The sequence below is a fragment of the Prorops nasuta genome, unplaced genomic scaffold, assembly GCF_024137725.1.
Source record: "Prorops nasuta isolate Cenicafe-Biocafe unplaced genomic scaffold, Cenicafe_Pnas_1.2 PNAS00013, whole genome shotgun sequence".
Classification (NCBI taxonomy): Eukaryota; Metazoa; Arthropoda; class Insecta; order Hymenoptera; family Bethylidae; genus Prorops; species Prorops nasuta.
In genome coordinates, this window is record NW_027116810.1 from 5,519,165 (window position 1) to 5,545,195 (window position 26,031).

General features: G+C 29.2%; 3 protein-coding genes across 7 annotated transcripts in view; 2 read left to right on the plus strand and 1 right to left on the minus strand.

Annotated features, from left to right (window-relative positions):
- Positions 1-14,866, minus strand: part of Dph5 (diphthine methyl ester synthase) — a 46,471-nt gene extending 31,605 nt beyond the window's left edge. Inside the window, exon 1 of the mRNA XM_066734528.1 lies at positions 14,668-14,866. Within this exon, the coding sequence (XP_066590625.1) occupies positions 14,668-14,802 (135 nt within the window). The 5' untranslated portion in view covers positions 14,803-14,866. The remainder of the gene's footprint in view (positions 1-14,667) is intronic.
- A 2,568-nt stretch (positions 14,867-17,434) lies between these two features.
- Positions 17,435-21,952, plus strand: LOC136778009 (uncharacterized). Of its 5 annotated transcripts, XM_066734611.1 has the most exons (6): positions 17,435-18,244; positions 18,401-18,615; positions 19,478-19,684; positions 19,769-20,132; positions 20,210-20,407; positions 20,767-21,952. In XM_066734611.1, the coding sequence occupies exons 2-6, from the start codon at positions 18,581-18,583 to the stop codon at positions 21,208-21,210; spliced, it is 1,248 nt and encodes a 415-aa protein (XP_066590708.1). In that variant the 5' UTR covers positions 17,435-18,244; positions 18,401-18,580; the 3' UTR covers positions 21,211-21,952. The 5 variants fall into 5 exon arrangements, 4 of the variants coding, with proteins under 4 accessions (XP_066590708.1, XP_066590707.1, XP_066590709.1 ...); XM_066734610.1 differs by having other exon boundaries at positions 17,435-18,615; XM_066734612.1 differs by lacking the exons at positions 17,435-18,244; positions 18,401-18,615 and having other exon boundaries at positions 19,355-19,684; positions 20,500-21,952.
- Positions 21,953-24,474: 2,522 nt separating this feature from the next.
- On the plus strand, positions 24,475-25,768 carry LOC136778034 (myb/SANT-like DNA-binding domain-containing protein 3). Its single transcript, XM_066734645.1, has 4 exons — positions 24,475-24,488; positions 24,574-24,984; positions 25,048-25,256; positions 25,334-25,768. The coding sequence occupies exons 2-4, from the start codon at positions 24,711-24,713 to the stop codon at positions 25,685-25,687; spliced, it is 837 nt and encodes a 278-aa protein (XP_066590742.1). The 5' UTR covers positions 24,475-24,488; positions 24,574-24,710; the 3' UTR covers positions 25,688-25,768.
- The last annotated feature ends 263 nt before the right edge of the window (positions 25,769-26,031 follow it).

The following is a 26,031-nucleotide window of genomic DNA, read 5'->3' on the forward strand; positions in this document are numbered from 1 at the left end:
TTCATTTTTTTTAACTATACTGTCTTGACGTCCATTAAATTTGGAATACAAGGGTATGAGTTTCATGAGGGTTCGGATCTGTTTAAATATCTTTTTGTTTTTAGAGAACGCGACAATGTTGCATCATGAAATTTTTTTTTTCAAACCTGGTGTAAGTTTGTCGAAAAGCAGATATTTTAAATTTCTCTCTGATACAGTCCGTTTTAGCCCAATTAATTGTGAAGAAAGTTAGACTAATTTCATAAGGTTTGGCAAGTTGCTTATTTTGATTTTTTATCCAGAAAAGCGAAAATTAGCACAATATCCCCGTTTTCCATCATTTGAATCCATTTTTCAAGTAGCAAGGAATTTTTTTCTATCGCACAATCTTCTATTTTATTAAATTATAAATAGAGGAATATTAATATTATTGAGATCGCAATTCCCATTAGCTTATATGTTTCTTTTGACGGTGAAACTAGTATCTTTTTTGTTCCATACGCACACTTATTATTCGCCTTCTTTTTGTGCAAATCTAGATTATAAAATTTTTGTTTTGCCTGAAAGCATATCATTCTTTATAATTTGAAAATAAAACTCAATACGATCATTTGAATCTGTCTTAATTTTTTGTAAGTTGTTCATAACTCCGGACCCAATTTAGCAAACATGGAAATAAATACCGTACACAATATTTTATTTATTTATCGTTAAAATAGAGATTGATATTTCCAGTAGTACATTTACATTGTGAGAAATTATTAGTATGTTTATATATATATATAATATTTTAAAAAACGGCTGGGATGAAAGAATGTTTTGCAATATTAGATTTCTACTCGTTTAAATTTTATATTTGCGTAATATTTGCATCGTCAGGATCGTGGGGATCTATTATGTCTAATGAATCACTAGGATTATTGAAATTGACAAGGCTATTTAAAGGTAACTTCGAATTAATAAAGAAGTTAGTACTGACATTTAAGTACGATTGTTCATGCATTTGTCCAAAAATATTAAAAAAATAGGAAAAACATTCCTTGGCTTCTTCCATGTCTATGCAATGAATGATGGTGTAATTGCTATCACTGCAATAATTTTGTGCGATATTTTATCTGTAATTGATCACGTCTTTTTTATGAAATTATTTATAATATGAGATGAGCATACATGTATTTTGTAAATCGAAGCAAAATGAATGTATCCTCATTATTAACGAACTTATATCCGTCAGATAAATATTCATGCAAATTATTTTTATTATAGCCTAATGTAGCCGATTATATTAATGCAAGGCTAAAGTCTGTATCAATTTTAATTACAACTGGATTCTTTGCTGAGAATTCTTTAAAGGGTCTTACGACGGAGACTTAAAAATGATGATATCGTTAGAACATTATGGTTTAAAAATACAATCTCAGACATAGGAAATTGGCTAACGTTTTCTATATCTTGTTCTACCAAAATATAATAATGTACATGCTTTTCATAGTTATCATGCTGCGCAATAATGGAGACTGTTGCATCGAAATATAGGGATCCCTTATCTTTCGGCAAGGATGAAAAGGATTCTTTTTGTTGTTCCGTAAATAAAATTTTATAAACTGGGAATATATGGCATGATGCTGAGAATATATCTGCTGAAAATTGTAATAGGTAAACATTTTTGAAAGTATAAAATGATATTTTTCATAAATTGATCTGTATCTGAATCCCTGCCTTAGCTGTTACAATTCTTTGAAGTTATCTTCTGAAAAACTTCCAGGGAAAAAGGCTTTCCTAATTTCACCTTCTATAAAATCAGTCTCATCTATTGATAGAATCAATTCGTATCTCTTTCGACTTGGCGTTAAATGCTCAACTCTTTTCCTAATTGTACTCTCTCGTCTCCTTTTATCAGTCTTCGATACACATAACTTTTTTTGTGCTTTATTTTTTCTAATTGCTTCACGGTGAAGTGAACGTCTGCATATGGTGGTGTTTTTGGAGTCGAAACATTAAAACGTATGATATACTATTACAGAACATGCATTTCGCTCTTGCATAAAAGTATACTTTTTGTCCAACTTACGTTTTGCATATTTGGTCCTTAAAATTTATTACAAAGAGCGATTGTGTTTTAAATATTTTATGAAACTCATTTGTCCAACCACTCTTTGAGGATCTTGAATTAGTCCAAAATCTTTCCAAAATCAAGTCGGTATAATTAATAATTGAAATTCATCCTATAAGGAGGTAAAAAATCAGAAAATATATTATTTTCAATGATGACCATATGCAAATTATTTTTAGAATCATGTTTTTCTGTTTTACATGAAGATAATCTACTATTCGTACTCAATGCACTACAGAAATCATCTTCTATCTTGCTGCAAGAGAATAAATCTTGTATTAAAAAAGATAGATCATCTAATATATTATTCTGATCGTGTATGTTAGAAAGAAATACCTCTCGGGTCATGGAATGTGTTTCATTTTGAAAATGATTGGTAACAATTTTTTGTATGAAACCAACAATTCTGCTAAATGTATGGCTGCATTTATTAACATGGTTTATTATTGCATTTATACCACAGCCTTTCATAATTACTGGACATACTTGCTCCAATAGTTACCCTCTTTGGTGACTACTGTTAAACAGTGACGTCATTATTACTAATCCACTTAAGTCTTAATCTTTAAATACACTAATGATTGCACTAGTAATATTCTCTCCTGAAAAATTCATAATAATAGGTCTCAGATACTTTAACCAAAAAATGAAATCGCGAGCAAAAATAAACCACTAACGAATACCAATATTGCATAGGGAGACCCAATTAATTTCAAAAAATAATTATCGAAGCATCATCTTCAATAATATAAAATTGCTGTAACCTCAAAATTAACGGGAAAGGATATAGACTATACGCCGTCAATAATATAGCATTTGCACGAAATTTAAAAAACTTGGTTTTCGGGGACAATAATTTCCCGGCTGAAAGAAATAAGTGAACGCTTACGAGTGGTAGAAGTTTTGTCCGATCGAAAAAACCTTCTACCACTTGTAAGCGTTCATTTGTTTCTTGCTACCGGGAAGATTATTGTTCCAAAATGTTTTTTAAATTTAATTATAAATACTATCATAGATGGCTAATAGACCGTACCTTTTCTCGCTAGTCTTTTTATTACAGCAATATTATATAAATAAAGATGATAGCCTCGGTAACTACTTTTTTGAATTTACTGTGTCTATGCAGTATTACTGTCCGTTTAGTGGTTTATATTTGCTCGCGATTTCAATTTATTAAATAATTTCTTCTGCACTATATATATATATTATTATTATTGACCGTTCGTGGATTTTTTGCTCGCGATTTGATTTTTTAGTTACAGTATCTGAAATCTTCTATTATGAAGTTTTCGGGAGAGGTTATTGCTAATGCAATCATTAGCATATTTAAAGATAGAGATGTAAGTGCGTTAGAAATAATGAAGTTACTGTTTAACAGTAGTCGGAAGAAAAAGAGTAACTTATTTGAGGAAATATGCTCAGAAATTATGCAAGGATATAGCACAAAAACAATAAAAGCTCATGTTAATAGGTGCTACCATGCATTTAGCAGAAATGTTGGTCTCATTCAAAACATTGTTATCAATCATTTTAACAATGAAACAGATTCCATGACTCGAGAGGTACTTCCATCTAATATAAACGATCAGAATAATATGTTAGACGACCTATCTTTTTTAACAGAAGATACATTTTCCTGCTGCGAGATAGAAGAAAATGAGTCCTATAGTGCATTGAGTACGACTACTAAATTATCTTCATGTAAAAAAGAACAACATGACTCTGAAAATAATTTGCGTATGGTCTGTATTGGAAATAATAAGATTTCTGATTTTCTACCTTCTTTAGAGGATGAAAGTCCATTCTTAATTATACCGTCTGGATTTTGGGAAACATATTGGACTAATTCAAGATCCTTAAAGAATGGTTGGGCAAACGAGTTTTATAAAATATTTAAAACACAATTTCCCTGCGTAATTAATTTTAAGGACCATGTCTGCAAAACTTTAGGTGCAAGGAAAAAAGTATATTTTTATGCAAGAGCGAAATGCATGTTTTCTAATTGTACATCATATGTTTTTAAAGCTTCGACTCCAATAACACCACCATATACAGACGTTCGCGTAACGGTGAAACAGTCAGGTGAGATTAAGGACAATAACAGCGATGTGTGTCGAAGACAGATAAAAGGAGAGGAAAGAATACAATTAGGGAAAGAGTTGGAGCATATACCGCCAAGCCGAAAAAGATATGAAATGATTTTATCAGCAGACGAGACTGAGTTTATGGAAGGAGACCTAACGAAAGCCTGTTCTCTAAATGTTCTGCAAAAGATATCTTCAGAGAATCGTAAGAGGAAGGACTTGGATTCAGATCCAGATCAATTTATGAAAAAACTCATTTCGTACTTTCAAAAATGTTTCCCTGGTACATTTTTCAGCGGGTATATTCAGCATCATGCCATAATCCCAGTTTATACAATTTTATTTACGCAAAAACAACTGGAATACTTTTTATCCTTGCCAAAAGATAAGGCATTTCTACATTTTGATGCTACAGGCTCTATTATTGCGCAGCCTAGTAGCTGCGAAAAGCGTGTATACTATTACGCTTTAGTGGTGCAAGAAATAGAAAATGTTAGCCCACTTCCCATCGCAGAATTTATATCGTCAAACCATGATATACAGACTATATCATCATTTGTAAGTTTTGTAGAAAGACACTTACGAAAACTCTCAACAAGGACTCCACTTGTAACGAAAATAGACACGGACTTCAGCCTTGCACTTATTCAATCGGCTACATTAGGCTATAACAAAATGAATTTGCACGAATATTTGTGGTATTGTTAAAAATTCTTAATTAATGAGGATATATTGACTTTGCATCGTTTAACAAAAATCCATGTATGCTCATCCCATTTTATAAATAACGTTATAAAAAAAACGCGATCATTTATAGATGAAGCATTGCATAAAAGAATTGTAATTACAGCATTTACAAAATTCATACATTGCATCGACATGGAAGAAGCCAAGGAATGTTTTTCCCATTTTTATAACATTTTTGGTCAAACACATGAAACATCTGACTTAAATGTCAGTTTGAATTTCTTCGTTAATTCAGAGTTACCTCCTAATAGTCCTGTCGATTTCATAAATCCTAACGATCCGGATTACCTTGACGATACATTTGATATGACAGATCCCGACGATCCAGACGATATAAACATTACACAAGTTGAAACATTAACCGAACAGGACGCTACTTCTGTCCAACAGTCTCCCTTCCTTTCCTTTTTTCTAAACTTATCTGAAAATGTATCAAAACTGAAATGTTATACCGGAAAAACCAACTCTTATTTCAACGAAAAATTAATCAAATATTGTATGCGGCATTTATTCCCATACTTTCCATTATGGTCTGGAATTATAATCCAATTATTAAAAATTAAGAGGGATTCAAATGCTCCTATTGAGAATTATTTCAAAATTATAAAAAAAGACATGTTTTTAAATAAAACCAAAATTTTATTACCCAGATTTGTGCAACAGGTAGGCGACATATTAAATGCGCGTTTAAAAGAAAGGAGTTATAAGCTTTACCGTACAAAAAAATACAAAATAAAAAATGTTCCAGAAAACATCGAATTGGCTGAAGAAACGTGGAGTAGAAAAAAAAACGAAGATCTAACGAAAACAGTTATTTTAAAACCAAAAAGGACATAGATTCTGTAAAAAAAACGGTAGAAGAAATAAAGAGTGATAAGGTAGAGACTGATGGATATCCTTATAATATAGAAATCTCACAAAGGAAAGAAGAAAATTACGAAGGAGAAACTAATAATACCAATTTGGGTATGCAATTGATATCGCCATCTTCTACATATCCACCAGGATTTCCTAAATTGAAAAGGAACATAGCCAACATTTTAGTTGATGAATCGAGCTTCAATTCACTGTCATATGCGGCGTGTATTGACGATTCCATTATTAATTCCTTCTCAATACTGTGTCAAGACACACTAGGATTGAAAGAAGACCGAATAACAATATTTGATATATTCCTTGTTTGCAAAGTAATTAGTGGCAAAATTTCTCAAGGATATCAGAAGTGGATTACTAACAAAAACCTTCCAAAAATTCCAATATGGATAGCACCTGTATTTTGTGAAGCAAAAAAGCATTGGACGTTACTCGTTGTAGATATAAAAAATCATATACTGGTTTATATCGATTCCCTACACTCAAACCCACCACCTATGTTAATTAACAATATGCGTATCTTCATAGAACAAATATTCAATCTTGACAAAATTCAGATTGACTGGAATGAGTGGGTATATCATACACCAGTTGATGTTCCACTACAATACCGACCCAATGGGCATATGAGTTTAAACTGTGGTGTCCATGTCTGCTGGTGGATATATATAATATGCTCAGGCAGCTGTATAAATTTTAATGACGAAGATATGGATCATTTTCGTAAGGGACTAGTGTATTATATATATGAACAAGATGATCACCCGTTAAAGCGTGAAAAACGAACGAGACAGAGAGAAGAACTAAAGGTACGATTTCACTTGTCGCTCGTCGCTAGCGATAAATATAAGATGATATAGTATATGCAATCCAAGATGGACACTAGCGACAGAATATGCAGTTTATCTCTCCTATGTTTTCACTTGTCGCTTGTCGCTCGTCGCTAGCAGCGACATATTCTGAGGCGGGTTCTGAATGTAGGAACGAAGGAAACGGATAATCGCTAGCAGCAATCGCATAATGGTTTCTTAGGTGTAGTGACTGTGGTGTCGTGTTATGGTATATGACATTTGAATTTAATTTGCATATGTATAAAAAAATTGTGAATATTATAATAATAATCAAAAGTTATGAGGTATGCACATATATTGAATGAGGAATTAATAAAGGTTTCATATATATTTGAAATGAATGTTTTCTTAAATCCTTGTTATGAAAATAATTCCTTCATTTTCCTATATAGCATGAGAGGATGAAAATTATATAGTTCATATATCAGAAAATAATAATTTACATTAGTAAAGTTATGATTATCCCTAGTTTGATTATTTTATTAGTAAAATTAATTGTTGCTACATGTTACTCATAATAAAACTTAATTGAATTTATTTTGTAATAAAAATGTTACAATTTAAGATTCTGTTTTTAGTAAGAAATCTATACAGGGTAAGGAACTTAAACCGCCCCAAAACATTAGTAGAAAAAGATGCATATCTTTTTAACTATATAAGAGATATTCAATTTTTATATATAACCTTTGCGAAAGCAAATAACAAGAGAATTCGAGAAGGTCCTATGCACAAATTGAATATCTTTTATAATTAAAGAGATACTCGTCTTTTTGCATCTATATTCTAGGGCGGTATAACACCTTCACTCTGTATATATGCCGTATTATTTTACAAGCAAAGCCTGTTTTTTGGGTTAATTATATTCAACGTTTCTTATATATTAATTACAATAATTATTCATTATATTATTTTTTAGCTTCATATGTATCGGCTTGCTATAAATGTGACAAATGTATTTTCAATTTGAATTTCCATCCATTTTTCAATTTTAAAATTCACACGATCCGCCTGTTCCGTTCCGTTGAAAACATACGAGCAGCGATACAGGCGATACGGGTGATACTAGCGATGTCGCTGAAAAGTTGGATAAATCCAACTTTATTTCAGTGTCGCTAGCGACAGAATAAGCAGAAAGTTTCGTATACTTTGTCCCACGTGACCATTTGTCGCTAGCGACGAGCGACAAGTGAAATCGTACCTTAATAAACCTTGAAGGCTCCATTAGTCGTAAAAGTCTCAAAAAATTAAAAGTAATGAAAACACCGCCTAAAGATTTCAAAAGTACGCTAGAATACTGTTCATCCCTTAAACACAGCATTATCCATTCTACTTCTTAATAAATTAAGCTAAAAAAATGACAAAAACTAAAAAAAAGTAAATAAAGTACAAAAAGAAAAAAAAAACTTATTTTTACAAGCATATTTTCTTTATGTTATTCAACTTATTTAATTAAAAATCCACATTAAGAGAGTCGCGAACTCTCATGAAAGTCATGCCATTACATTCATAAATTAATGGGCTATAAAACTGTACAGATAACAAAAAATGAAAAAAGATTCAATATAATTAGCCCAAAGTTTGATAACATGTGTTCATCACGTGGAAAGCCTAATTTTTTGTTAAAAAACAGCATTAAGGGAGTCGCGAACCCTTTCGAAATGCATATCGTTATATTCAGAGTTTAATGGGCTTTGAGACTGTGTATGTGAAAAAATTTAAAAAAAATGCCTGCTATTTAAAAAATCCAGCCCAAAGACAGAAAACGTTAGTTTTTTTATCCATCTATTCTGAATTCTGTTTAGTTCTTGTTTAAAAAAGGGCATTAAGGGAGTCGCGAACCCTTTCGAAATGCATATCCTTATATTCAGAATTTAATGTGCTTTAAGATTGTGTTTGTGAAAAAAATTTTAAAAAATGCCTACTATTTAAAAAATCCAGCCCAAAGACAGAAAACGTTAGTGTGCATCCATCTATTCTGAATTCTGTTTACTTCTTGATTTAAAAAGGGCATTAAGGGAGTCGCGAACCCTCACGAAATGCATACTGTCTTATTCAGAATTTAATGGGCTAGATGACTGTGCTATTGCAAAAAATTAAAAAAATTTCCTGCTATTTCAAAAATCCAGCCCAAAAATAGAAAACGTCAGTTTTTTATCTATCTATTCCGAATTCTGTTTACTTCTTGATTTAAAAAGGGCATTAAGGGAGTCGCGAACCCTCACGAAATGCATACTGTCTTATTCAGAATTTAATGGGCTAGATGACTGTGCTATTGCAAAAAATTAAAAAAATTTCCTGCTATTTCAAAAACCCAGCCCAAAGATAGAAAACGTCAGTTTTTATCTATCTATTCCGAATTCTGTTTACTTCCTGATTTAAAAAGGGCATTAAGGGAGTCGCGAACCCTCACGAAATGCATACTGTCTTATTCAGAATTTAATGGGCTAGATGACTGTGCTATTGCAAAAAATTAAAAAAATTTCCTGCTATTTCTAAAATGCAGTACAATGTTAGAAAACGTTGGTTATGGGAGTTGAAGTCCTATTTCTTTGTTAAAAAGGTCATTAAGGGAGTCGCGAACCCTCACGAAATGCATACTGTTCAATTCAGAATTTAATGGGCTTCAAGACTGTACAATTAAAATAAATTATAAAAATTTCCTACTATGAAAAATACAGAAGCTATTGGTTGGTGGTAACCACTATTGCGAACTTATTAAAACCATTAATAAGGTTATTATTTTTAATATAAATCAATGCAGTTTATTGATTTATATGTAAAGTGAGCCCTTGATTTACTGAAAATACGAAAAAATCGAATTTTCAGAGATATAAAGTGTTCGCAGTGGTTCTCAGCTAATGCCCGTAACTGTGGGCTGAAAGTGTGGGCTAACTTCAGCCTCATATGTTTTGTTCCACTAATCAGAAACAATAATTTGTATCTAAATAATTTTGTCCCAATAACCAAATCAATTTATGTCAGTTTAATGCCTACATCAAAATTTTTGTTATAATAACAATCTATTTTTCAACAAATGTGTTTGGTCATCATAGCAAACTGATTTTTCTGTGTAGCTTGCGTAGAATTTAATAAGCTAAATAACTGTAGAATACCAAAAAAATTTTTTAAATTTCCCCGTAGGTCAAATGCAATAAAAATGAATTGGAGTTTTTATTATTCTTTTAACAATTTTTTATATGTATTAAATACAATTTTTTATTTTAATTCTTTATTTATGTTGTTTTAAAAGGAATGCAACATATTCGTTACTTTTAATTTGAAATTAAAACATTTGGTTACAATTTTTTTTGTGGGTCGTATACCGGGTGTCACGCTAATTTTAGGTTAGCTGATGGCGAAACTCGCGGCTGGAAAGTCGCGGCCGAGACTAATCTGCGGACAATAGACGGTGTAAGAAAAAAACAACAGGCCGTATGAAAAATGTAAACTTTTTTAAATGATATTTGTTAAAATTATAATTATTACTATCATTTTATTTATAATTTTACAAGTCTAATGATACCAAATACGGCATAAATCGGGTAACTTTTAGTTTGAATATTTCCTATGATATTCAAACTAAAAGCTACTCCATTTATTTCATGTTTGGTAATGACGCTGAAGTTAGCAGCGAGTTTCGGCGTCACATAACCCAAAACTAGCGTGTCACCCGGTACGCGACGCATTTAGAAAACCTAAATAAAATGCTAATATCAAATTAAAAGCAAGATACACGTTGTATTTTTTTTTAAATAACATCAATTATGACTTAAAATAAAAAATAACAATTAATAAATAGAAATAAAAGTCAAAGGAAAGATAAAAGTTTAAACTCTTTATCATCATATTTCACCGATAGGGAAATTTTTTTAATTTTTTTAAATCATACAGTCTTGTAGCCTATTAAATTCTGCATAGACCAGTATGAATTTCATTACGGATCTCGACTCCCTTTTTAGATTTTTTGAACATTAAAAGCAGAGATACGAATGAATTTTCAGGTTTTTCGACATTTGGTCATATTTTTCAGTTAGCAGGAAATTTTTTTGTGTCATACAGTCTTGTAGCCTATTAAATTCTGCATAGACCAGTATGAATTTCATTAGGGATCTCGACACCCTTTTTAGATTTTTTTAACATTGAAAGCTGAGATACGAATGAATTTTCAAGTTTTTCGACATTCGGTCAAGTATTTCAGTTAGCAGGAATTTTTTTTAATTTTTTTGAATCATACAGTCTTGTAGTCTATTAAATTCTGCATAGACCAGTATGAATTTCATGAGGGATTGCTATTACGTTAATGTTTTTTCTTTGGAATAGGTAGTAAAAATACATGTGATTATATAGCTTGCAGAATAAATAAACGAAATATTGCTTGAAATATAATTGAGTTTCGGCAGCTTTCCCTGTAATAAAAAAATTATGAAAAAGTGTCAATCCTTAATAAAATTTAGACTTGCCTACTCTTAATTTAATAAAGTAAAAGCCTGTATGTTTTTAAAAATTAAAAAAATGTCTCGCCCGTTGAATAGCTCAGCTGACAGTTTGAAAACGTGATTTTATGATTCAGAGTCTTAGGTTGATTGTTGAAAAAAGGCACTAAGGAGGGCGCGATCCCTCACAACACTAACACCATTCTCTACAGAATTTCCTAAGTAAAAAGACAGAATGACTGAAAAAAATGAAAAAAATTTCCTGCAAACTGAAAAACTTGACCAAATGTCGAAAAACTTGAAAATTCATTCGTATCTCTGCTTTCAATGTTAAAAAAATCTAAAAAGGGTGTCGAGATCCCTAATGAAATTCATACTGGTCTATGCAGAATTTAATAGGCTACAAGACTGTATGACTCAAAAAATTAAAAAAATTTCCTGCTAACTGAAAAACTTGACCAAATGGCGAAAAACTTGAAAATTCATTCGTATTTCTGTTTTCAATGTTAAAAAAATCTAAAAAGGGTGTCGAGATCCCTAATGAAATTCATACTGGTCTATGCAGAATTTAATAGGCTACAAGAGTATATGACTCAAAAAAATTAAAAAAATTTCCTGCTAACTGAAAAACTTGACCAAATGTCGAAAAACTTGAAAATTCATTCGTATCTCTGCTTTCAATGTTAAAAAAATCTAAAAAGGGAGTCGAGATCCCTAATGAAATTCATACTGGTCTATGCAGAATTTAATAGGCTACCAGACTGTATGATTCAAAAAAATTAAAAAAATTTCCCTATCGGTGAAATATGATGATAAAGAGTTTAAACTTTTATCTTTCCTTTGACTTTTATTTCTATTTATTAATTGTTATTTTTTATTTTAAGTCATAATTGATGTTATTTAAAAAAAAATACAACGTGTATCTTGCTTTTAATCTGATATTAGCATTTTATTTAGGTTTTCTAAATGCGTCGTGTACCGGGTGACACGCTAGTTTTGGGTTATGTGACGCCGAAACTCGCTGCTGGAAAGTCGCTGCTAACTTCAGCGTCATTGTTTGGTATTATTGGATTTGTAAAATTATAAATAAAATGATAGTAATAATTATAATTTTAAGAAATTTCAATTAAAAAAATTTACATTTTTCATATAGCGTGTTATTTTTTTCTTACATCGTTAATTGTCCGCGGACTAGTCTCGGTCACTACTTGAGCTTTGAGCGAGCAGAGTAAAAAAAAACGCGTGCTGCTCTCGATCTGTTTCCATCGCCGGTACCGAAAGGTGGAAACACAACGAGGGAGTTTTGTATAATACAATTATTATATGTATGTAACTTAACATTAGAATAACTGTAAAGTATTCTCATGTATTATTTTATGAAATTTACATGCAGTGGAAATCATAAGACTCGTGTTCGCGCTTGCATCTATGTTGCAGGTGAAATTGTGTCAGTTGGCAAAATGTCAGCTAACTTCAGTCCCATCATTGTCTAGATTTAGAGCAAAATACCTTCAAAATTGCAAAAAATTGCCATTTTAAAAAGTTTGTTACAACGAAATCCAAAAAAATTGGTGTGAATTCATGTACAGTATAAATAAAGCAGATTAGAAAAAAAATTCAAATATGTATCTTTTCCATGCTGTAAGTAATATAGAGTTAGCTTTTGATATTTCTTTTGCCTATAAATTGAAGTACAATAATTAAAAAAAAATCACGTTTATTCTACTACATCTAATAATTTTATGTGAATTTTTTCAAAATTTTCATCTTAAAGATTGGCACGATAATAAATAATGTGCTAAAAAGCCATTTATTCGACCCTTTGATTAGGTATAAATAAATAAAGAATCGAGGTATGCTTAAAATTCCTTTGTTTAGTATAATTTGAACATCTGATAGTTAATTTGAAAATTTGGAAGTAGTATACCATTTCGGTCATTAGAATATGTTATTGGCTCTGTTTAGAATATTTCTTTATTGATTTTATTAATTTTCAGCAAAAAGAAGCACAATACAGTCAATTTTTTTATTTTACATAATTTTTGATGCTAAAATTACTATATTAGAAATAATCAAAAAAACAACAAAATAAAAACAGATTATCAATTTTTGTATTCCAAGTTTGTTTATGTTTTTTCTAATATAATAATTTAATCATTGAAAATCATGTTAAATCAATACATTGAGTATATTGTGTTTCATTTTACTGAGAACAAATAAAATAATAAAATGAATAATAAGACATTCTACACACACACACACACAACCGTGTAATTGAAATATCTACCAACTTGCAGAAGTATACACAGAATATATAGTGTGGAGAACTGTTTGATATACAGAAACCTATTTTAACCAAAATTTTTCTGTTAATCTTATGAAAAAAAAAGGTTGTTTTGTCACCTCTAGAAAAAATTGTACAACCTTTATATTGTCAGAGATACATTTTAAAGATAAAAATAATAATTTAGGCAAAGGGAATAGAAAATCAGAAAAAAAAGAAAATTTGAGATGGAATAATATGTACACAGTGGGAAATTGAATCGTATATTGTTCAGCTTTAGTGTAGTATGTCATGTTTCATGTTAAAGTACAAAGTGAAGTTAGACAAATTGTAAAGGATTCAATTTCCCACTGTGTACTATTAATCATTATGACTGTAAGTCACAATATTCATAAGCTCACAGCAAATGTGTATTTAGAATGCTCAGCCAACTAGAGAGAAATTGTGAACACCTTTTTATATGTATATAATATGAGGCATTTAAGAGGTCTTAGGGTTAAGACCTGTATACATGATCACAAAAATGTGTCAAAGTTGTTTGACAAAACAAAAGTTATTAAACATGAATCATGTAAATGTAGAACTTTATACACATATCTATTTAAAAATATTGAGTATATACATAAACTTTAATACATTTCTGCGATTGTATATATGAGCTTTTAGAATATAAAAATTAAAGTATCTCTGTATATATATGCTATGTTCTAAAATTTACTGCCAGTACTGTGGACATCATTATATCTTTGTCAATAATGAAACATTGAAAGAAGATAGAAGGATATTCTCAGTACTGAAAGTGAATTCAAGAACACAGTTATAGTATAAAAAATTTGTAAGACCTTTCGAAATGGATACAAAAAGAAGTTTCCAAAAGATCTTATAAATTAAATTAATATTATTAATAGTAACTGAGATGAAATATTTGTTAATATTGAAGCTCTGATACATCTTATGTACTTGACCCTGCATATTGTTTTGCTTACATTACTGATAGACATGCATGAAACAGCAGTCCTGTAATTATTCTAGTTGTTAATGTATTCTGTATATTTTACAGCTTACATATCGCAATAATATTTATGATAGTACTGAAATTGCTGACAAATTGCATAACGTTTTTCCAGAACAACATAACCTTTCAGAGAGTTTTTTCTTTTATAATTTGCCTTCTTATAGTAAAAAAGGGCCAACAAAACTAATCTATCAATCTTGTTATAATGGTATTCTTAATATTTTGAAAATAAAAAAATATATACACGAAACTGAAATTGCTTCAAATTTTTAAAAATTGCATACATACCAGATTTTCTTTTCCTATTGTTAAAATGGATGTATACGATTCTAAATAAACACGACCACATTTTTTCACAATTTCCAAACCCTTAACGGTAATATCTTTAGCATCACCCAAGCCTAAACCAATTAGGTAAAGCATAATAATAATTAACGTTAAATTAATGTTTGAATTTAGTAGCAATGCAAATTTTTGAAACTTTGTATTTAACTTTACCAAGTCGCAATGATGCAACAGACAACTAAAATGGAACGAAAATTATCTAGATCTAAAATAATATACACTATTGCTCAATAATCTTGCGACAGGCGAGGGGCAGTGGGGATAAGAGGGTCAAGGGGTTATCTAGGGAATTCTAGTGGACACCGTTAAATTTTAGATCGGCTATCCCTTTGACGTCAAAAGAGCTGTCAAAACCTAAATTAACCTGTATTTTAAAGAAATACAGAAAGATAAATATTTTTAAAAAACGAATAAAAGGAAAGAAAGAAAGGATTTTAATAAATATATAAAGAAAAAATATCAGATGAGTATTAGTTAATAGGAAATGTTAAAGTAATTATAAATTATTAAGAAAATATACTTTGTGGTTTTTTTATATATGTTACAGGTTAAATGCTGTTTCTGATGAGTTTAAATTACAGCAAAGAAATATATATAGACCAATGAATAAAAAAGGACTAATTTATGAAGCATTTCTGTGTGGACCAGTCATTTCAATAATTATGGTTTAATTATGTTATAATAGTGATTGTGAAAGCGTTTGGTGTATATACACAAAGAAATTCTATTATAAATTAATAATTATATATAATAATGTGTTGATTCCTATTACTATAAATTAAAGCTAGTTCGATTAAAATACTCGTTCTCTTTCTTCCTTATCCAAATTCTATACATACATAGTAATTAGATATTCTCATAGAATCTATCCTTTAAACTAATTAAATTGCAACTATTTGAAATGTGCAAGTCATAACTATTTGCTTCAATTATTTGTATTATTCAATGCGAGACAAATTGCATAGAGACTCTTCAAATTTCTTATTGATCTGTCACATTCTTTCACATCTTGTGTGACATTTATTTGCCTTGTTTGTTCCTTCTTCTTCTAGTTTTCAACATATACCAATATTTCTCTAGATATTTTCAAATACGCTGAAGTATGCTTATTCTGCTGTCTAATTGATTCTATCAATGTGAGGATGATAGGTAAGCTATTGCTCTATTAAATTTGAAGAATCTAGACACTTCACTTAATTTATTGTACTTAAATATAATGTTTGGTACTTCGTCTACATGATATCTTTTCTTTACATTTGACAGGATATTGTCCTCCAATACATTCATGTATACTGCTGAGTTAATCTTGTTTTCAGCTTCAAATAATTTTCCAACTACATATTTGGATATCCATTCCTAATATACAATACTTATTTTGTTACTCCTATTTGTTGTTGAGAATTATCTGTCTTAAATCCTTAATTTATCTAGTCGCCATATATATATTCTATTATTTTCAGATGATTGATATATCTTACTACCAATTCTGTCAACATTATAATAGGAGTAACAACATAAGTATATTCTATATTCAAAATGTATATCCAAACACGTAGTTGAAAAACTATTCGAAGCTGAAAGCAAAATGAACTCATTAGTATACACATACCTTCTAAAGAACTTTATCTTCCCAAGTACTATGAGAACATATCTCACAAAAGAGATACCAAATTTAAATAACATCATTCAAATGCCTATTTTTCAAATTTAACTAGACAATGGTTTATCAATGATTTCAATATTTATAAAATTAATTAGAGATCAGCAGAATCATCAGATCTGCGTGTAATAATTAATGATTGTAAAATTATTTTTATATGTTATAGACTAGAAGAAAATAGTGCAAAGGAGGCATATAAATGTCATAAAAGATAATATGTAGAAGGATGTGACATATTAATAAGAAATTTGCAGAGGCTCTATGCAATTTCTCTTACAATGAATAATAAATATCATTGAAGCAAATAGTTATGACTTGCACATTCCAAATAGTTACAATTTAATTAGTTTAAAGAATAGATTCTACGAGAATATGTAATTACTATGTATGTATAGAATTCAGATAAGGAGGAAAGAAAAAGAATATTTTAATTGAACTAGCTTTAATTTATAGTAATAAGAATCAACACATTATTATATATAATTATTAATTTATAATAAAATTTCTTTGTGTATATACACCAAACGCTTACACATTCACTATTAGAACATTACATCATAATTATTGAAATGACTGGTCCACACAGAAATGCTTCATAAATTAGTCCTTTTTCATTCATTGTTGCTTAAGTATTTCTTTCCTGCGATTTAAACTCATGAAGAATAGGATTTAGCCTGTAACAGAAATAAAATAACCACAAAGTATATATTTTCTTATAAATTCACAATAATTTTCATTTTTTGTTATTAATTTATACTCATCTGATATATTTTGTCTTCTCTGTTATGTATTAAAATCCTTCCTTCTTTTCCGCAATCGTTTTCCGAAAATATTATTCTTGTTTACGATTCAAAATTGAGGGTTAATCGCGCCATTTGACAGCTACGGACAAACTCCCTAGAAATCCCTTCGCCCCTCAGATTCCTACTTCCCCTCACCAAACGCATGATTTCTGCACCCAACTGTACAACAAAAAATAACTAGATTCCCTATAATCCGGCGTGTCCATTCCTGTGCTGGGATGGGACGGCGACACTTTACCACCCGTGAGCAGGAATTTAATTATTTGAGGTTGGCAGCACTAAGGCTTGAAACCTTTTATTCAAGATACGCTCATAAATTTGCTGTGCGCTCTAAGCATATGCTGCGTGTATGTGTGTGTAAACTGTACTACAGTATATTTCTCCACTGCCGGATTGCAATTTAGAACAAGCTAGTGAGTGTGACAAATAAATAAAAAATGTCATGTAGCAGAAGGATAGATTATAATAAAAAAGAATTTGTTGATTAATTACACAAAACAACAACAAGATAATAAATTATATGGAATTTTTATACACAGAAATATAATACCAGATAAGTTATTGTGTATTTTTATTTTTCTGCATGAATAAATTAGTATGGAAGTATAAGAGAGAAAAATTCTTTGTTAAAATGTAGATTTTACTTTGCAGGTTATTCTAAATGAATGTTGGACTTTCCTCAATTATGTGTAAGCAAGAGTAAACTGCAGCGATACCTTTAACAGTTAATGGATAAGCGTAACTGAGGTTAACGATAAGAAACTGGATTATAAATTCAAGTGTCAGAGCTTTTGATGATTATGCTGAGTATTTTACGTAGAAAAATAATTGTTATTTGTGTATGAGTTTCAGTCCATTTAAGTAATACTGTGGACTTAAAATTAGTAAGAAATGTGTAATCTGGTTAATGTAATATAATATATAAATTAGTGTAAAATTTCTATTGGCACACGTCTCAAGTTTCATATAATTCTATATATTTTGACTGTCAATTCTAAATTTTTATTTGGATACATATATAATTACAGATTATGACTTGCATCTAACTGACTTGACCGTTGAGTAAAATAATTATTAACCTTAAGTCTTACAAAATACATTTCACTCTCTACATTCTTACGAATTTTTATGATTTTAATTAGAGGCTCGTCCCTCAATTCATTACTCTATTGCAATATAATTTAATATACTATATGGTTATTATATTTTTCAGATTTTGTAAACTGACAGCTGTTTGAAAAATATAAAGTTCTATCTTTACAAGACTATATTGAATATACTATAGAAATAGAATTTCAAATAAATTGTATATGATGCAGAAGCTACAAAAAGATGAAATAATAAAGGAACGGTGTAACATACGTTTTAATCAATTTATTTATCCTCTCTATTTATGACAATAAATTCAATTTCTCCATCATTTAGCAGGTATTGGTTTTTTATTAATATCAATTTTTCTATTACCTTCTCTGATGAGTATCTATCTATAATAAATAATGGAGCTTAAATATGTATAGCATGAACTTACTTTTAAGCTATAAATTTATACATTTTTTAAAGTTGAATATTAATCATTTTTGCACAATATCTTTCATATTTTAAAAAATACCAATTTCTTATTATCTTTAATATTGAGCTTATTATATTATGGATAATTTTGGATATATTAAATGCATCGTTAATTAAGTGCTAAATAACTTTACATTTATAAGCTTTTTTATTTATATAAAATAAGAATATGAAAAGAAAGGTTTTGATAAATGTGTACTAAAAATTAAAATAATATACTGATTTTATGAAAGTTTGTAAATTTTATCATTTCTTCATGTGGTTAATAAAGCCATATGTAATATTTAAAACTTCTTAGTTTCTTTTTATTATATTTGTGTTTATTTTATATGAAAGTAATAAATGTTTTCACATTTCAACACGCAACGGGTGGCAACGTTCACGCAAAAATCTTGTTTGGCAGGTCTTCACGCACATACACATACATGCAAATATTTATTTATACATGATTGTTTGTCAAAACAAATTTTACGCTTAGACGTTACATATTAGTTTTAGATCTAATTAGAAATTAACAGTTCTTAGATATTTGTGAAAAGCATTTAAACACTTCATATAAAGTATGAGTGCAAATAAGAAGGAAAGAAACTTATGGATTTTTAATGACTTCAGATACTTCATTAAAAAAAGCACAAATGATAAATTGTACTGATTATATATATAGAAGGGTTAGATTATTTTATATTTTTGTAGATTCTTTTGAAAATATTTTTCTTTTCAGATATTTGTACTGTATAAAATATAAAGAGCTCAATTGCAAAGCTAATGGACGTTTTTATAATAATGAATTTCATCCATCTGACATACTTCATAACCATGAGCCCAATATTATAAACAATAAGAAGTCTGTATTTTATAAAAAAATGAAAGAATCAGCAAAAATTAATGGAACGAAGCCTAAACAAATTTATAATTTCGTTGTTATGAAGTAAGTATACACATATAATTATATATCATAAAATGATCATTTTTCTCGTTTTTGTAATAAATATTTAAATAATTTCTGGGTTAGTAATCAAGAAATTGAAGCTGAAACCTCGTTTACCACCTGCAGGCGAACGCTTCAGCGTTATATTAAAAAGATTAGTGATAAATCAAATATTATTTTAAAGGAAAATAATCTTAATAACTTAGCAAAATATATAACCAAAGAACAAACAAATTCAGATAAAATTAAATTAAATACAAAAGTACTAAGAAACGATGCTACAAACATATTAAATATAGTATTTTATGATTTCAATTTTATACAAAGTATACTGCAATCTGCAGAAAGTATGTTTATCGATGGAACATTCAAAGCAATACCTAATTTGAAAGACAAAAACATACAATTACTGACTATTTTAATTTCAATAAATGAATATCCAAATAAAGTAAAACATTTATTATTAATTGTATTATTTTTTGTAAAAAGGCTGTAGATTTTTAATTACTTTACTTTCTCATTTAGGCTATTCCGTGTTTTTGGATTCTCATGAAGAACAGACGCACACTGGATTATTTAGAGACATTTGAATACTTAAAACATGATTTTACTACTCTCAAACCAAAATTAATAATGCTTGACTATGAACAAGCTATGTCAAATGCCATACAAATAGCTTATCCTAGTGTAGAAATTACACATTGCTTTTTCCATTTTTCACAAGTAAGTTTGTGAGTTATATTACTAACATATTTTCTATATATATGTGTGTATCTAAATAGTGAATCAGTTTAAACGATATATTTTTTTTGTAGCCTGCGCCAGCACTTCCCATAGAGGACACATTATTTTAAAGCTCATATTTAATATCATTGCGAAACGCAGATGACTAAAAAATGACTTAATAATAAGACTTTAAAACAATATGCACTGTATGGGAGTGTGATGAAATTACTAATCCAACAATATTAGAAAAGCAGTTTACGTTTCACGATACGTTTCTGAGATTATATATAATGAAGTCTAATATCTACTATATTTGTTCATCTCATATTAAACTCTTCATTATTATTTATTTTAAGGCATTAATTAAGAAGGCCCAAAAACTTAAAATAATAAGTAAAACCAAGAATAAATTGTTATACCCAGAAAGATTTTTAATTATAAGAAAATTAACATTGCTAGCTTTATTGCCACCTGCTTATGTAAGAGGTGTATTTCAACAATTGAAAAAAGATATACAGTCCCAATTTGGAATGTTTTTTGAAAAGTATTTAAAATATTATGAAAACTTTTGGATTAACGAGGTTGAACCCCACAAATTTTCAGTTTTCAAATTGATTAATAGAACTAATAATTACTCAGAATCATATAATAGAAAATTACATGCAAATTTAGGAAAAAAACCAAACATAAATTCCTTTATCAGTGAGTATATACAGTATTTTATAAACTATCAAAATGTAGAAAGATTTAAAAAAGCTTATCTCTTTTCTGTCTTTAAATTATGTTTTGTAAAAAAGTGATGGAAAAAATCTGGCATATATAGCTGTTGACAGTTTCTAACATTGCAGTTTCTAAAATTATATAAGAATTAATTGGTAACATCCGTATTTCTAAAAAAAACCGAATTGCCTTGGAATAATAAAAATGATATTACCCACATTTTTAAAAATAACGAAATTTAATGACAACGATCGTTTCTTTCATTTCCCTTATATAGAGAAAACACCTCAAAAGATTAGTTATATAGTTGTAGATCACTGACGATGTCTTACAATGTGAGTTCTTAAAGTTACAAATATTTCCGACTTTCTTTTAACTTCTTTCTTCTTCTCTTACAGAAATAAGTCTTCTTTTTTCTATTGTTTTGCGTAAATATTTTACCTATAAAATATATAATTTTCAATACTACTGTTTTAATTTAAAAATACTAATTTAGGTTTTATACAAATGTTAGTAAAGGAAACTAATATTGAAATCATGCAAATGAAAACTAATATATATAGGCCACGAGAGAAAAAATCTAAAACAATAGATTTCAATAATGATATCCAAGAATTTTATTCCAAAATAGACAAAGTTGCTAATAACAAAGAAAGAGACTCACAGATACTAAATTTACTTGATACATTTGGAAGCATTAAAGAATTAAAAAAACAAGAAAAACTGAATATATCAAAAAGTTTGGTAAACATGGGCAGACGAGAGCAGGAAGTTCAAATTAAAGAAAATACTAATATTCCCTTTATAGATATAGATAGATACTCATCAGAGAAGGTAATAGAAAAATTGATATTAATAAAAAACCAATGCCTGCTAAATGATGGAGAAATTGAATTTATTGTCATAAATAGAGAGGATAAATAAATTGATTAAAACGTATGTTACACCGTTTCTTTATTATTTCATCTTTTTGTAGCTTCTGCATCATATACAATTTATTTGAAATTCTATTTCTATAGTATATTCAATATAGTCTTGTAAAGATAGAACTTTATATTTTTCAAACAGCTGTCAGTTTACAAAATCTGAAAAATATAATAACCATATAGTATATTAAATTATATTGCAATAGAGTAATGAATTGAGGGACGAGCCTCTAATTAAAATCATAAAAATTCGTAAGAATGTAGAGAGTGAAATGTATTTTGTAAGACTTAAGGTTAATAATTATTTTACTCAACGGTCAAGTCAGTTAGATGCAAGTCATAATCTGTAATTATATATGTATCCAAATAAAAATTTAGAATTGACAGTCAAAATATATAGAATTATATGAAACTTGAGACGTGTGCCAATAGAAATTTTACACTAATTTATATATTATATTACATTAACCAGATTACACATTTCTTACTAATTTTAAGTCCACAGTATTACTTAAATGGACTGAAACTCATACACAAATAACAATTATTTTTCTACGTAAAATACTCAGCATAATCATCAAAAGCTCTGACACTTGAATTTATAATCCAGTTTCTTATCGTTAACCTCAGTTACGCTTATCCATTAACTGTTAAAGGTATCGCTGCAGTTTACTCTTGCTTACACATAATTGAGGAAAGTCCAACATTCATTTAGAATAACCTGCAAAGTAAAATCTACATTTTAACAAAGAATTTTTCTCTCTTATACTTCCATACTAATTTATTCATGCAGAAAAATAAAAATACACAATAACTTATCTGGTATTATATTTCTGTGTATAAAAATTCCATATAATTTATTATCTTGTTGTTGTTTTGTGTAATTAATCAACAAATTCTTTTTTATTATAATCTATCCTTCTGCTACATGACATTTTTTATTTATTTGTCACACTCACTAGCTTGTTCTAAATTGCAATCCGGCAGTGGAGAAATATACTGTAGTACAGTTTACACACACATACACGCAGCATATGCTTAGAGCGCACAGCAAATTTATGAGCGTATCTTGAATAAAAGGTTTCAAGCCTTAGTGCTGCCAACCTCAAATAATTAAATTCCTGCTCACGGGTGGTAAAGTGTCGCCGTCCCGCTGGGATTCTGTAACTTCCCAGCGATGATTGTCGGTATCGCTAACTACCGATAGTTGTCGCTTGCAGTAACGAAAAGAGCGATTCTGTAACTTCCGTCTATATGGATTCAGTAACTAGTTATCGACAACTTTCGGTAATTGAATCGAGTTACCGAGAGATATCGCTAAGAGCGATTCTGTAACACAAAGTTTTCGATAATTGTAGTTAAAAAGGGCGGTCGATCGTTAACTTAACGACGACCGTGATAGGCGTCGGTAGAAGTTTACCGAGAAAGTAAATATAATAGATGTCACAAATATCTCTTAAATTAATATTTAGAAATCACAAAACAGTACTTACAATAAATTTTCTTTATAAATTAAGGCTTACAGTAAAAATCGTAGGAAATAAAATTTAATATTTTTCAAATTTTTATATTTAAAAATAACTATATATATATATACAGGGTCTTTTCCTAACAGCGGAGCATAGGAGATTCGTGTTAGTTGACTATAGCACTCGGAATGATCGAATCTGAGAGCGCTGATTGGTCAATATTACGTAGTACCAACAGATAATAAGCCGTTACCAATAGTTGGATACAAAAAATGAGATTCATCCGCCATATTGGTGTGGAGAATGTTTACATGCTGATCGTAGCAGAAAGAGGTGTAAAATGGAAAAATGTCAAATGTTGTCGTTACTAAAGTAAAAATTGAATACTTTGAATGAAAACGAAAAATATTCGTACTTTCCATTCATTATTTTCAATTTTTACTTTAGTAACCTTACCATTTGACATTTCTCCATTTTACACCTCTTTCTGCTAGGGATTAGCATGTAAACATTCTCCAAACCAATATGGCGGATGAATCTCATTTTTTGTATCCAACTATTGGTAACAGTCTATTATATGTTGGTACTACGCAATATTGACCAATCAGCGCTCTCAGATTCGATCATTCCGGGTGCTATAGTCAACTAACACGAATCTCCTATGCTCCGCTGTTAGGAAAAGACCCTGTTATATAAATATGCAGAGGTTTTCTCTAAAATATAGAATTAATTGTATTATTTAACTATAGCACACAGGCACTAACTGTACATTGTCTAACTCAAAAAAATGTTAAAACATTAATTTTTAATACTTATTTTAATTAAAATATACTTACGTTTTAATACTTCTTTTAAATAAAATATGATAATTTTCCTATAGTAAGAATTGCTATAGTCAAAATTGATATAGTCAAGTAACACAAAAATTCCTATTTCGGTTGGTATTAAGGCCCGGTCTTACAGGTCTCAATTAAGTTAATTTCGACATTAAGTAGGGATACCAACCTGAAAAATAATACCTAACTATACTAATATTTTTTTTTTGAAGTTTTAAGCCTGGAAATGGAAGTTTTGTGCCCAGCTTCAGTTCAGGTGTTAGTGTGAACGAAATTTGAACAGGGAAGGATCAAATATATTTCACAATATAGAAATGCAATTAACACAATAAAATAAAGAAGAAGTATCATGGATAAAAAACCACGAAATCACAATTTTTCCGAAGAGGAAAAAATTAGGTTGGTTGAACTTGTCTCCGAATTTTCGAAAGTAGTGGAGAATAAACTAACGGATGCCGTTGGGTGGGATGCAAAAACCCAAGCATGGGCTGAAATTGCTAATAAATTTAATTGCATAAGCAAATCAAATGTGGAACCCGAAAAACTAAAAAATTGCTGGAATAACTTAAAACAACAAACAAGGAAGTATTATTCTAAATTAAAAACAGAAATATATAAAACAGGTAATCTTGGAAAGTTCTAAATGATTTTTGTTCACAACGAAAATTATAAATATATTTTTGTAGGAGGTGGATCAAATAAAACCAAACCGAATATTTTATATGATAAAGTTTATCAAATTATTCAACCTACTGTAGATGGATTATATAATTCCAATGATAGTGATCGCAGCATATACATGGGTGAAACTGCAACGTTTGTTTCTAATGTTATTGAATCAGATGAAGAAATAGAAGATGATCTAAATCTGCAACAAGATGAACATGTCTTTCAGGTAGGGTTATTATAAATTTTATTAATATTATTATTATATTGCACTTCATATATGTAATTTTTTTGGTTATTTCTCAGTATTTAAAAGATACTAACCAAATTAATACATGGAAGAAGTGGAACCCAAGGACATTGAAAGCTCCCCTAAGTGATCCTCTTTCCACAAATATTAAAAAACAAAAAGCAGCAATGCCTGAAAAAAAATCAACACATGAGAACTTAGACAATATTTTAATTAAAAGTAAAATTGAGCTGACTAATTTGATGACTCAAGAATTAAAAGAAAAAAGCCGTTTAGAAAAAGCAATTTTAAGACAAAAGTTGACAGAAAATACCTTAAAAATAAAATTGCTAGAATCTACAATAAGAGGTAATAAAGAAAATAACAACAACGTTGTTGAAAATATTGATATTTCTGATATATCAGAATAACAAGTTAGTTTTATAGGAAACTTGTGATATTTAAATTAAATGAAACTCCTTGTTATAATTTGTGTTACTATATGAGAGAGACATTTATCAGTTTCTAAGTCCTTAAGTTTTTTCAATTCTCTAAATGTTATGTTTTATTTACTGAAGTACAAAGGTTATAAAATTTTAAGTTTATGTTAATATTAAAATACAGTACAAGGATTCTTAACCTAGCTCACTTTAAATTTTATTCTAAATAAAATTTATTATAATAATATTTTAGACAATTGCGTTGATACAAATTTTCATTTAATTTTTGTACAAATGATCGAAATATCAGGTTTGTTTGAAAAAGAATATTCATA